We start from the raw sequence: 14,663 nt of genomic DNA, 5'->3' as shown, positions 1-14,663 counted from the left end.
TAGAGAAATCTTTTAAGTTCTATCCTTGAATGAAAAAAAAAAGCACTTCACAAGTACAAAATGAACGTGTTGTGAGTTGAAAAACAGAGTTGAGCAAAAGAGATAGGTGTTTTAATAAGCTGAAATTTCAAAATGAGTCAACAGTGTCGCAAAATCACATACAAAAAGGCATAGTTGTAACCAAAATAAGAAAGGTTCAATGATACTCTGATTTAGTCAACATCACATTTAAGATAATCATAGAGAAGGGACACATTAACAAGGGGAATGGGTTGGGGGGGAGGACTAGAGACAATGATCTATGAGAATTAGTTTAAGAAATTGGTTATGTTTAGTCTGGAAAAGAGATTTAGGTAGAACATGATAGCAATCTAAGTATCTGTAGTACTATCACATGAAAGAACAATTAGTTTTGTTGTACTTGGCCCCAGAGAGCAAGAGGAAGAACAAGACATGAAAATTGTATTAAAGCAGATTTAGATTAAATTTCCTAACAGCTAAAATTATCCAAAAGTGCAGTGGGCTGCTTTTGGGGATGGTGTTCTTCACTAATGGTCTTCAAGCAGAGGCCAAAAGATCATTTGTGTTGTAAAGAAAATTCTTGATCAGTTATGAGATGGACTAGATTACATTGGAGATCCCTTCCCAATCTGAGATTTGGTGATCTTGCTTATTACTTTGCAAAGAGCTCAAACACTGAAATTAAAAGACCTAAATCCAAACCTCAGCTCTGATTTTTACTCTTCTTCTGATGTTGGACAAGATTACTTAGCTTCCCTGGGTTTCAGTTTCCTAATATTTAGTCAACTCAACAAGCATTTATTAAATACTTATTGCTTGTTAAATACCTTTCTTAAGGATACCAAAAAAAAAAAAAAAAAAGACAGGAAAAAAGACCTACTTTTTGTCCTTAAGGACTGAACATTCTAATGAGGAGCCAATATACTAATAACTGCGTGCAAACTAGATAGATTTGGGATCATTTGAAGGCAAAGTCTAGCATTATGAAGGACCAGGAAGGACTTCTTGTAAACAGTGTATTTTTTTCTGCAGTTTGAGGGGAGAGGGGCAGGGAGATGAGGCGAGTCACATCCAGTGAAAATGCCCAGATTTAGGAGATATAGTATCATATAGAAGGAAAGCAGAGAGTTCAGAGTATATTGAAGGAAATAAGGTTTAAGAATTATGACTGAAAAGATGTTTTTTTTCCATTGGTTTTTTTTTTCAGTCTTATTGAACTTTTGAGATGATCTTGGCAAAGATATTGCAATAGTTTGCTATTCCTTCTCCAACTTATTTTACAGATGAGGAAACTGAGGATAACAAGGTTAAAGTGACTTGTTCGGGGTCACACAGCTAGTAGATGTCTGAAGTCACCTTTGAACTCAGGAACATTAATCTTCCTGGCTCCTGGCCCAGCACTATCTGCTGTGCCACCTAGTCCTCCTAAATAGAAGAGACTATTTTATGACAGGCTTTAAATGTCAAACAAGAGATTTTACATTTAATTCTAGAAGTAAGTGGGAACTACTGGAGTTAAGACTGTGGGATTTTACATTTAATTCTAGAAGTAAGTGGGAGCTACTGGAGTTAAGACTGTGGGATTTTACATTTAATTCTAGAAGTAAGTGGGAGCTACTGGAGTTAAGACTGTGGGATTTTACATTTAATTCTAGAAGTAAGTGGGAGCTACTGGAGTTAAGACTGGGATTTTACATTTAATTCTAGAACTAAGTGGGAGCTACTGGAGTTAAGACTGTGGGATTTTACATTTAATTCTAGAAGTAAGTGGGAGCTACTGGAGTTAAGACTGTGGGATTTTACATTTAATTCTAGAACTAAGTGGGAGCTACTGGAGTTAAGACTGTGGGATTTTACATTTAATTCTAGAACTAAGTGGGAACTACCGGAGTTAAGACTGTGGGATTTTACATTTAATTCTAGAACTAAGTGGGAGCTACCGGAGTTAAGACTGTGGGATTTTACATTTAATTCTAGAAGTAAACGGGAGCTACTGGAGTTAAGACTGGGATTTTACATTTAATTCTAGAACTAAGTGGGAGCTACCGGAGTGATGACTGTGGGATTTTACATTTAATTCTAGAAGTAAGTGGGAGCTACCGGAGTTAAGACTGTGGGATTTTACATTTAATTCTAGAACTAAGTGGGAGCTACTGGAGTTAAGACTGTGGGATTTTACATTTAATTCTAGAACTAAGTGGGAACTACCGGAGTTAAGACTGTGGGATTTTACATTTAATTCTAGAACTAAGTGGGAGCTACCGGAGTGATGACTGTGGGATTTTACATTTAATTCTAGAAGTAAGTGGGAGCTACCGGAGTTAAGACTGTGGGATTTTACATTTAATTCTAGAAGTAAGTGGGAGCTACTGGAGTTAAGACTGTGGGATTTTACATTTAATTCTAGAACTAAGTGGGAGCTACTGGAGTTAAGACTGTGGGATTTTACATTTAATTCTAGAAGTAAACGGGAGCTACCGGAGTTAAGACTGTGGGATTTTACATTTAATTCTAGAACTAAGTGGGAGCTACTGGAGTTAAGACTGTGGGATTTTACATTTAATTCTAGAACTAAGTGGGAACTACCGGAGTTAAGACTGTGGGATTTTACATTTAATTCTAGAACTAAGTGGGAGCTACCGGAGTTAAGACTGTGGGATTTTACATTTAATTCTAGAACTAAGTGGGAGCTACTGGAGTTAAGACTGTGGGATTTTACATTTAATTCTAGAACTAAGTGGGAGCTACCGGAGTTAAGACTGTGGGATTTTACATTTAATTCTAGAAGTGGGAGCTACCGGAGTTAAGACTGTGACATGGTCAGAGCTGTGCTTCAGGAAAATCAATTTGAAATCTAACAAAAGGAAGGCCTTGGATTAAAGGACCTCCAAAATCCTCTCTAGTTTATATTTAAGATTCTATAATCCCTCTGTTCTCCTCTCCCTAAATCTTGTAATTTTATTACCTTCACCGAAAGCGCAGAGAATTGAGAAAGCAAAGGGCTTAAAGGTAAGCTTCCCGGGTTGGGACCTTTGCCACAAGCAAGCGGAAATCCATCTAGAAATGCACTAAGCCCCGCCCCTACCTACAGTCCCTCCCAGAGGCCTCGCCCCTGCTCCGCGGATTGCCCGTCCCCCTATCCTCCAACCCCTGCGCTCCGTTCGGCCTAAATACGAACCATAGAGGTGGAGCCCTCCGGATTTCCTAGAAAAGCTCCGCTTGTGTCTCCGCCCCACTAGCGGCTCTTCCCCGCCCCGCCCCCTTCGTCTCATTGACTGTAGTAGGTGGGCGGGGCGTGAGCACCCCAGGACCCACCCCCTCTCCTGCTTCTCCACCACGCCTCTCCTCACCCCATGTGGTGTGACTGGGTGTAAGTACGGAAGAGAGCCTGCAGGCTGCATCCCGGAGCTAGCGCCCCCTCTCCGTCCGCAGCTGGGCACCCTGAATGGCCCGGGGGTAAGTGTCTGTTACCCTTGGAGCAGGGGGTCGGCCACGGCCATTTATCAGCCGGTGGGTGAGTCAGTCTAACCCGTTTGGGGTCCAATCAGTGGGTCCCGCAGTCGTGGTCAGTGAGTGAGTCAATGCGGTGTGCTGTCATTTATCCTATCAGTCGGTAAATCATTCACTGAGTCGATCAATTCCCTCTATCGGAGGGTGGTTTGCCCAGTCAGACGTTAGCGCGTTTGGTCAGTGGATTGATTGCTCACTCGGGTCAGTGGGATCAGTCAGCAGTCTTTTTTCTTTCGGTCAGCCCCAGTAGGTCAGTCACCTTCTCAGCCTGTCGGTTGGACGGAGGAGTGGTCGGGCAGACCTTCAGTGAAGAAGTCACTCTTAGGGAGTTACACAGTGCCCTCCCTCCCCAACCAGTCAGCAGTCAATAGGTAAGTTGGTCAAACTCTAGTTAGTCAGACGGGGTTGGGACCGTCCCGCAAGTCAGCCCTGGTCAGTTCATCAGTGGAGTCAGTCAATGGATTGGTCGTTGAACAACTTCTTTCTTCATTCTTGAGGGAACTCTTATTGGGTCAGTCTTCCCCTCCCCCCCAAAACCAATCAGTCAGCAATTAGTTAAGGAGTGGTTACAAACATCTGTCCATCCTAAAGACGAGAATATAGGTTAGACTGGCAAACCTATACTGTAGGTAGACCTAATTTTTAAAATAAAAAAGAAAGGAAATTGTTGATAAGGAGGTTAACTGATCCGCTTGGGATGATTTCTAGACTAAAGGAGTAGCCTCTGACAGATGATTGACTCCACTGACTCAACTGACCAAAAGAAATGGCCACATTGGTCTTGTGCAAAAGGAAAAATATCTGTGCGTACTAGGTGGCATAGTGGAATGGGGTCAGGAAGACTCATCTTTCCTGAATTCAAATCTGGCCTCAAGCACTCAGTAGCTGTGTAACCCTGGGCAAATCACCGTAATCCTGTTTGCCTCAGTTTCCTCCTCTGTAAAATGAGCTGAAGAAGGAAATGGCAAGTCACTCTAGCATCTTTGCCAAGAAAACCCCAAATGGAGTCTGGAAGAATCAGACACAATTGAAGTGACTAAACAACAACTATATATAAACACATGTATATCATTCTCCCCTCTGGGTTTTTTTTACTTCTCTTTTCATCATTAGTAATCTGATCAGAGTTCCTAAATCTTTTTGGAATTGGAATTGTTCAGAATTCTTAAAAACTGTCTTTGTATTGTCATATAAATTGTTTTGCCTTTCTATTCATTGCATCAATTCACACAACTCTTTCAGGTTTCATTGAAACTATCCCCATCATCATTTTTTTTTCCCTGATACAATTGGGGTTAAGTGACTTGCCCAGAATCATACATCTAGGAAGTATTAAGTGTCTGAGACCAGATTTGAACTCCTGTCCTCCTGACTACAGGGCTGGTGCTCTATCCACTGCACCACCTAGCTGTCTCCCCTTATCCAGTTCTTAAATCAAAATGCTCTCATACACACACACACACACATATCATACCTTTTTCAACTATTCCCCAATTGATACCCTTCATCCTCAGGTGAATTTTCTATATCCTCAAAAGAAAAACCTATAAACATTTTAGCATATCCTTAGTATTTATTTTGTTTAGAATTAATCCCTCCCTCAATCCGACCTCCCTCTAATTCTCCTTCCTACCCTTTCTGTCCTATTTCTATATTGAGTAAAATGTATTTATAAACCCAATTACATGTATGTGAATGATTTTTTATCAATGACTTGTACATCTAATGGTGTTAGGACAGTTTTTTCAATGAACTCCAATTAGAGATTAGATAAAGTTTCTGTTTAAGTCACTTAAAAATAACTTGTGTTACTTAGGTGGCGCAGTGGACAGAGCACCAGCCCTGAAGTCAGGAGGACCTGAGTTCAATCTGAACTCAAACACTTAACACTGCCTAGCTGTATGACCCTGGGGAAGTCACTTAACCCCAATTGCCTCAGCAAAAGAAAGAAAAAAGTTTCTCTCGGGATGTGTGTATTTTCCCCTCCTTTGAGCAGGAGATTCAAATAGCAGTAGCTTTCCCATTTTGTATAGCTTTCTACTCACTTATCCCAATTGAGACTTGTTGAAGATCTCAAGCTTAAAAAGACCAAGGTCTCCCATTGCATCCAGGGCCATATCTCGTCATCCTAATCTGTATCTGATCACTGTATTCAGATCACCGGAGGGGAAAGTGACACGTGACCTTACACAGCTCTTCCTCACTTAAGTCCAACTCATGTTATGGCATCACTTCCCTGACATCATGATCCTTTTCAAGAACAAAGGAGAAACAATAGCACACTTATCCCAATAACCTTACTTTCTTTTCCCAGCTACCATATTCCTCTTCCCATCTCTTTCTATTCTTTTAAGATCTTCAAGACATAATAAAAACCATTCCAGAGACTTATCTAATAAGATTCTTTTTATGACCATTGGTGATCATACGGTTCAGAGGAGACACTTCTATCATCCCATATTAGAACATAAGCAGAGTATCCTTGTTTAGTCCCTTATTTAGGGGGACTATTTATTTAGTAGACCATAGTTCATGATTTTTTTCTATGTTTCTTTTATGCACATTTTTATGTTTCTTTCACTCCTGTGTTTAAAATTCAAAGTTTCTACACAGTTCTGGTCTTTCTATCAGAAACAGTTAAAAATCTTCTTTTATCTATTTCATTAAAAGTCCATTTTCCCCTCTGTAATTATACTCAATAAAACTGAGTAAGTTATTCTTTCCTGTAAGCCTATATCTTTTGCTTTCTGGAATTTTCAGTTTTATATTGATGACTGCTAAATCATGTGTGATTTGACTTGATTCCTAGGTACTCGAATTCATTCTTTCTGGATGCTTGAATTATTTTTTTTTTCTGATGAAGATACAATAGATTTTGGCTATGATGTTCCTGGAAGTGTTTTCACTTTGGGGTTTCTTTCAGGAGACCACCAGTAGATTCTTTCTATTTTGACATTGTCTCCTGTTTTTAAGAGATCTGGGAAGTTTTTTTTATGGGTTTCTTGAAATGCTATATCAGATCAATTCTGATGGATGAGGCTCTTTTCATCTTCAAGATGATTGAAACCAGTTCCAATGGTCTTGTGATGGAGAGAGCCATCTATACCCAGAGAAAGGATTGTGGGAACTGAGTGTAGGTCACAATATCGCATTCTCACTCTTCTTGTTGTTTGCTTGCATTTTGTTTTCTTTCTCATTTTTTTCCCTTTTTTACCTGATTTTTCTTATGCATCATCATAATTGTGGAAATATATATAGAAGAATTGAACATGTTTAACATCATGATAATTATGTCAATATGTATAGAAGAATTGCACATGTTTAACACATATTGGATTACTTGTTATCTAGGAATGGAAGGTTGGGATGGTTGGGATGGTTGGAATGGAAGGAAGGAAGAAAAAATTTGGAACACAAGGTTTTGCAAGGATGAATGTTGAAAATTACATATACATATGTTTTGAAAATAAAAAGCTTTAATAAAAAAAAGAAATATTGTATAAGACTGGTTTTTTGTAGTCATGGCTTTCTGGTAGTTGTATGATTTTTAAATTTGTTCTCAGTCAGGATTCCAGGTCAATTGTTTTTGCTATGAAATATTTTATATTTTCTTTTTTTTTTAGTCTTTTGACTTTGTTTTTACATTTATCTACTGGCTTCAATTTGATCCATCCTAATTTTCATAGTTTGTGGCCTGGACAAATCTGTTGATTCCCTTTCCAATTCTTTCTTTCTATAGCCCTCATTTTTTTCCATTTTTTCCCCTCAAGAACTCTCATTTCATATACAAAACCATTTTTCAAAATTCTTGTTTCATCTCTTCAAGGAATCCTGTTTGAATTTGTTCCCAAAGTATTTTTCTTAAAGATATTGCTGATAGATGTTTTAGAGGCATTCTTTTCTGGGTTTGTATCTTGATCATCCCTGCCACCATCATAGCTTTTTATGGTGGAATTTTTTCTGTTTGCTCATTCTTCCAGATTACTTTCTGATTTCAGAGCTGATGTAAGAGCTAAGCTCTGCACCTTTTTATAGGGAAGATCCGGACTCTTCCTACTCTTGCTTTCTTGGGAATATTGAATATTGTAGAGATCCTATAGGGATCACTCAGGCTGGGAACATTTAAGCTACCAGTGATCTGATCCAAGGCAAAATCTAATTCCTGACCCTCTAATCTAAACTCTTCAAGTGCCTTATCCTGAGCAAAAGGTCCTACTGCTGCTGGACTCAGCTGGTAAGTTGCACTGGTTCCCTTTGGCCTGGGATTCCTACTCTAATTTCTCTATAGGCTTCAGAGGAGGCTGCAAATTGGAACTGAAGCCCTACTCTGCTTCTGGGCATCTCAGCCACACTGCTTGCTGCATTTGCTCCCCTCTTGGCACACAGCCCCTTTCCTAGAACCTCAGTCGTGGGCACAAATCTCTGTCCACTGAGGATCTTTGACTTAAATTGGGTTGTAACAAAGCCTCCAGTTGGCACCAGCTCCTGCATCCTCATGCCCTTTGGGGGCTACTTCCTCTTGCCCTAGTTTATTATCTCCCTCCTTCCTAGAGTGTTTTCCTGACCGGATGTATCCCTAGTGTCCCCAGACTTCTCTGTCTGCTTCTCTATACATATCTTGGCCAGAAAAATGAACTCACAGAGACATTTTTTTTTTTTTGTATTTCTCCATCAGGATTCAGTCTGGTACATTTTCTAGGTCTCTTTGGAAGAGTTGGTCATGGGGCTTGTACTTCTGCCTGCTATTTTGCCATGTTAGCTCTTTCCCCCAAGATATGTATATTTTTATCAAAAGAATATGCAGATTTCAAGTTTTACTTTATGCTAAGTTAATTATTAAAATCTATAGTTCAAAATTTAGTTCTTTAGTTATAAGCTTAATTTTATATGATCTTTTATCTGAATTATTGAAAATGAACAACTTTAGTCTGAGATCTGGCTCACCAGAATCACAATTCCCAGAAAAAAACAAAATTGTAGATTTAAACACAGCCGTGATTGAAGCAAGTAGTTTGGGTTCTGAGGACTCCAGAGTGTCCAGGACAATAGTGAAAAACTTCCCAATAAAAACAAAAGTGAGGAGCTCATGAAAATTAGGCAATAGATGAAGAAAAAAAAATTTCATCCAAATGTGATGTGAGACTAGAGATCAGAAGATTAGAACTGGATACAGAAATCGGAAAATCAGTTGCATAGAAATGATAATTGAATCCACAGAAGCTAATCATCAAGGGAGAAATAAAAAGGGGAGAAAGCTCAGGATGGAGCTTTGAGGGACACCTAAGTTATGACTTAGATGAAGATCTAACAAAGGAAACTAAAGAGCAGTCAGACAGATAGGAGTAGAGGACCAGGAAAGAACAGTGTCATGAAAATGTAGAGAGAAGAAAATATCCAGGAAAAGAATGATTGACAGTGTCAGAAGGTGCAGAGAGGTCAAAAGGGATGAGGATTGAGAAAAGGCATTCTATTTGGCAATTAAGAGGTCACTGACAATTTCAGAGAGTAGTTTCAATTGAAAAATGAGGTCAGAAGGATTTAGAACAGGAGTGAAAGAGGAGGAAGTAAAAGCATTGAATGTTAATAGCTTTCTCAGAAAGTTTAACTGAGAAAGGGAGAAAGATAGTACAACAGGTAGGGAGATGATAGGATCAATTAAAAGATTTTGTTTTGTTTTTTAAGGAAAAGGGAGATATGGGAAAGAGCTAGTAAGAGGAGACCTATAGTGAAGGAGAAAAGGGATGATGGAAGGAATAATCTGCTGGAGAAACTAGAATAGGGTAGAATTGAGAGTGCATATAGAGGTAATTACCTTGGCAGGGAAAAGGGTTACCTCTTCAAGTGAAACATATGAGTCATTTGAGTTGAAGAATATAAGAAAAGAAAGAGATCTTGTGGAATATCTTTAGTTTGTCCATATTGAGATTAACATCTTTCTTAAAGCATTTTTTTTCTTTTAGATTCACTTTAATTGCTTCAGTACACAGACATGGACCTCCAAAAATCACCTCAGGAAACAGTACTTATTACAGGAGGAGGTGGCTACTTTGGTTTCCGGTCAGTACCTATGGGGGGGGAGGGAAGGGGAAGACATTCATGTATTTCTTTCCTAAGTTGTTGCTTTAATGGAAGAATAGAAAAAGTATATCTGGGAGCTGTAATAATTTTGTAATACAGACTATCAGTTATAATGTCACAGTAGTAATCTTGTATGTGAACTCACTACAAAGACCACCTTGGACAGTAAAATCCATTAATACATGTGTGTTCCACTTCCAAAAAAAGTCAATATTTGAAAATCTAATTAACAAAGTAAATATAATTAGAAGTGTTTTTTCACATCAAAGGATTTTTTAAAAACAGATACCATAATAGCTTTTAGTTTTTTATTTTTTAAACTGAGAATGGAGGAGGGATACTGAAGAAAAGAGAAAATGGGGATGAAAGCATTAAGAACCATTACCTAAAGAACATCACTTGAAAGGTAATGCTATTCTGTAGTCATAAAATAAGCCAGTGATATAGATTTACAAATTATGTATTACTTTTCACATATTCAATATGTAAATGAGATAAATCTGTAATTCCAAGAAAATTTTATTTAATTCACATTTCAAACATTAATCATTTGTTAATTTTACTAGAGACAGCATTGTAATTAATACTTGTGATGTTTTCTCCTTCTCATTTCAGTTTGGGTTATACACTATGCAAGAAGGGTATCACTGTGATTCTGTTTGATATCAACATTCCTATTCAAGATATTCCCAAGGGGATGAAGTTGATATGTGGAGATATTCGCAGCATCACCGATTTAGAGAAAGCTTTGCAAAATGTTACTTGTGTTTTCCATATTGCTTCCTTTGGCATGTCAGGAAAGGAGCAACTGAATCATAAGCGTATTGAAGATGTCAATGTAAAAGGCACAGAAAATGTACTCGAGGCTTGCAGAAGGAAAGGAGTGTCAAGATTGATATATACTAGTACTTATAATGTGGTGTTTGGAGGCCAAGTTATAGTGAATGGGGATGAATCTCTGCCCTACCTACCTCTTCATCTTCATCCTGATCACTACTCTCGCACCAAATCTGTTGCAGACAAAAAAGTACTGGAGGCAAATGGAACAACCTTGGACAGGGGAACTGGTGTTTTGAGAACCTGTGTTTTGAGATCAGCTGGTATCTATGGGCCTGGAGAACAGAGGCATCTTCCCAGGATAGTGAAATATATAGAAAAGGGGCTCTTCAAATTTGTGTATGGAGATCCCAAAAGCTTGGTAGATTTTGTCCATGTGGATAATTTGGTACAAGCCCATATTCTGGCCTCAGAAGCTTTAAAAGCTGACAAGAAACACATTGCCTCTGGGCAGGCGTATTTTATCTCTGATGGAAGACCAGTGAATAATTTTGAATTCTTCAGGCCTTTAGTTGAAGGATTGGGTTATCCATTCCCTACCATACGACTACCATTAAAACTCATTTATTTCATTGCTTTCATGACAGAGATGGTGTACTTCCTCTTGGGCAGGTTTTATAATTTTCAGCCTTTCCTCACCAGAGCAGAAGTCTATAAAACTGGGGTCACACATTATTTCAGCATGGAGAAGGCTAGAACGGAACTGGCTTATGAACCACAGCCATTTGACCTCAAGGAAGTAGTAGACTGGTTTAAAGCTGAGGGTCATGGTAGAAAATTCCAAAACTATACCTTAAAGCATCTTATTTGGAATGGCATGTTGGTTTTCCTCCTAGCTATTGCAATTCTCACATGGTTTTCCAATGATCAAGGTGGTATCAGTTTGAAAGATTTATTTTGAAAATTGTTTTGTGGAGAACAAAAAACTTCCAGAGATAGTACAATACTGTTATTCCACAAGAAGACTCTAGAACGTACATCCTTTTTAAACAGTTGCCTAAATTTTTGACTCCAAAACCTGCTAAAGAACAGTCTTTTATAGATTAGATTCTATCTAACCTTCAATTATTCCTCTTAACTCAGAATAATGTCTGATGGGAGAAAGAAATGAAAGACAAGTTTGAAATTTTGTTTTATTTTATTTTCATTACTTCTTTTGAAGTTATGGCTAGGGGAAATGTAGTTATTTCAAAATTTGTGTGTGGGAGCAGCTTTTTCATGAGTTTCTCCCAAAGCAATTGTGCATTTTCTCTCATGGCATATTTCAGAGCCAAAATAACATATTTTATTTAACATGAACTAGAAACATGAACAGGCATCATATTAGGTCTGCTGTGATTAAATACTTATAAAAAGGATTTTTAAAAAATATATTAATAACTTTACAGTCAGATTTCATGGTGGACACTCTTCTGAAGAGGAGGTAAACACTGAGAGAATAGTAGAATTGGAAGAAATTTTAGATGCTATCTGGTATAACCTCATCTATCCAGTTCAGTGCTACTCTCTGCATTACCCCTACCAATGTTGACATGTTGGGCTTAAATAGATCTTTTGATAATAAATTCCATATCTAATTCCATACTTGAACATCTCTAATTGTTAAAAAAAAAATTGCTAAATCCAACAAAAATCTGTTTCTCTAATTTCTACAGGTTGATCTTCTGAGGCCTCAAATTCTTGTTATCTAATAGCTTTAATAGCTTTTATCTAATATATTTATATTAGATATGTTTATAATAATATTTAATAGGTTTTATCTAATAGCTTCTAATATATCTCTCAGGGTCAACTTTTTTAAATTTAATAGACTTTTTTCCCCTACCAGTCTATAAACCCCTTGAGATTAGAAACGTTTGTGCCTTACTTATCTTTATGTTTTTCATAGTGCCTTATACTTAATAGGCAGTAGTTGTTTATTAAGTGAAATTAAGAGTCTGTAGGATAATTTTTTAATCTGTTCAAAGGTCTTCCATCTTTGTCTTTTGAGACAGTTAGACTTGATTTTTGGAAAACAGCCAAGATTCATTTCAAACCAAAGTTCATAAAGATGATAGAAGATTAAAGTGTGAATTTTTCTTTTTGACCAAAACTACACAAAAGGTGACTAATTTTATTATATGGTTATAAACTAGTTCTAGAGACAAGCACCAAAAGAGGAAAACAAACACATTTTAAGCACTGGAATCATTGCTGGAATGGGTATAGCCTCCCATAGATTCATTATGTAAATGTGTCCGTTCTGATCTGTTAATTAAAAAGAAGTCGCATTACTTTATAACCCCACCTCCTATAGATTTTTAGTTTTTAAAAGTAGCACTCAATTTATTTCCTTTTAGTTATTTCACCTATAATATAGCAGTTCCTAGCACATGAATAGTGATATCATAGAGATAATCTTGTTGTCTGAACAGTTGTTTTAGCCATAGATATCACTAAGAGAAAGATTACATGTTTTTCCACTCAGTTTAACTTTTTAAAAAATCAGAAATACAACTTTTTTATTCAAATGTTAAGACAAAAAAAAAATTTGTCTCAAAGTACATTTTCAAAGAAATACTTATCTTGAAGCTGGAAAACTGTAGAGGGCTGGAACTTTGGAAAAGTATACTTGAAACAAGGATACTTAAAACAAGGTGTTAACTCAGTGGAATTGATGAAATAATGGTTCTTTAGTATACATATACTTAGTACTCAGATGGTGATATAATGATTCTCTAGTTCACACATAATCAGTATGTTGTAATGGTGTAATTACAATAAGGTACATAAGGGCTAAGAAGGACTGGAAGAGAGACATTCCATTTTTGACCATCCTGGTGGCTCTCCTGCCTTCATCACTTCTCCACCTAAAGACCAAGGCCTATCTGAAGGACCTCCAGAAAGCTAGCATGAGTTTATGTCCAAGTTTTGACTTACTTCCTCTATCTCTATCTTAGTTTTCTCATCAGTAAAATGGGACTAGATCAGTAATTCTCAAAATGTGGTCTAGGGATCATGTTTCCTGAATCCCTTTCAGAGATCATAAAGGCCAAATATATTTTCATATTAATACTAAGATGTTTTAATTTCTAACTTGGTAAACATTGATAGATAAAACCCACATAAAGAAAAGTTCTTTGGGGTTTAAGTGTATAAAGGGATCCTGAGATTAAAAAATTTGAAAACCACTGAACTAGATGATTTCTAAAGTCTCAAAACTCTGATGTCACTTACCCATGGTCTACTCTAAATAATAATAGTTAACATTTCTAAAACACTTTAAGATTTGCAAAGTGCTTTATATACATTTTCTCATTTTTTTTAAAATAATTTTTTATTGATAGAACGCATGCCAAGGTAATTTTTTACATCATTATCCCTTGCATTCACTTCTGTTCCGATTTTTCCCTTCCCTCCCTCCACCCCTTCCCCCAGATGGCAAGCAGTCCTTTACATGTTGAATGGGTTGCAGTATATCCTAGATACAATATATGTGTGCAGAACCGAACAGTTTTCTTGTTGCACAGGGAGAATTAAATTCAGAAGGTATAAATAACCTGGGAAGAAAAACAAAAATGCAAGCAGTTTATATTCATTTCCCAGTGTTCTTTCTCTGGGTGTAGCTGCTTCTCTCCATCTTTGATCAATTAAGGCTCTCTTTATCGAAGAGATCCACTTCCATCAGAATACATCCTCAAACAGTATCATTGTTGAGGTATATAATGATCTCCTGGTTCTATTCATTTCACTCAGCATCAGTTCATGTAAGTCTCGCCAGTCCTCTCTGTATTCATCCTGCTGGTCATTCCTTACAGAACAATAATATTCCATAACATTCATATACCACAATTTACTCAACCGTTCTCCAATTGATGGACATCCTTTCATTTTCCAGCTTCTAGCCACTACAAACAGGGCTGCCACAAACATTTTGGCACATACAGGTCCCTTTCCTTTCTTTAATATCTCTTTGGGGTATAAGCCCAGTAGAAACATTGCTGGATCAAAGGGTATGCACAGTTTGATAACTTTTTTGAGCATAGTTCCAAATTGCTCTCCAGAATGGCTGGATGTGTTCACAATTCCACCAACAATGTATCAGTGTCCCTGTTTTCCCACATCCCCTCCAACATTCCCCATTATCTTTTCCTGTCATTCTAACCAATCTGACAAGTGTGTAGTGGTATCTCAGAGTTGTCTTAATTTGCATTTCTCTGATTAATAATGATTTGGAG

The 14,663-nt window shown here is 37.4% G+C and overlaps 1 protein-coding gene across 2 annotated transcripts; it reads left to right on the top strand.

Annotated features, from left to right (window-relative positions):
• The first annotated feature begins 2,054 nt into the window (after positions 1-2,054).
• SDR42E1 (short chain dehydrogenase/reductase family 42E, member 1) lies at positions 2,055-13,615 on the top strand. Of its 2 annotated transcripts, none has more exons than XM_051976181.1 (3): positions 2,055-3,477; positions 9,492-9,588; positions 10,225-13,615. In XM_051976181.1, the coding sequence occupies exons 2-3, from the start codon at positions 9,521-9,523 to the stop codon at positions 11,345-11,347; spliced, it is 1,191 nt and encodes a 396-aa protein (XP_051832141.1). In that variant the 5' UTR covers positions 2,055-3,477; positions 9,492-9,520; the 3' UTR covers positions 11,348-13,615. The 2 variants fall into 2 exon arrangements, with proteins under 2 accessions (XP_051832141.1, XP_051832142.1); XM_051976182.1 differs by having other exon boundaries at positions 2,055-3,902.
• Positions 13,616-14,663: the final 1,048 nt, after the last annotated feature.

Source organism: Antechinus flavipes, chromosome 2 (genome assembly GCF_016432865.1).
Source record: "Antechinus flavipes isolate AdamAnt ecotype Samford, QLD, Australia chromosome 2, AdamAnt_v2, whole genome shotgun sequence".
NCBI lineage: Eukaryota > Metazoa > Chordata > Mammalia > Dasyuromorphia > Dasyuridae > Antechinus > Antechinus flavipes.
Note: the sequence above shows the minus strand (reverse complement) of the source record. Positions and strands in the feature narration are given on the sequence as shown.

Coding starts and splice junctions, on each gene's coding strand:
- SDR42E1 (XM_051976181.1), top strand. CDS start 9,521: ATGGACCTCCAAAAATCACCTCAGGAAACAGTACTTATTACAGGAGGA. Junction 9,589..10,224: donor GGTGGCTACTTTGGTTTCCG/GTCAGTACCTAT, acceptor TTCTCATTTCAG/TTTGGGTTATACACTATGCA.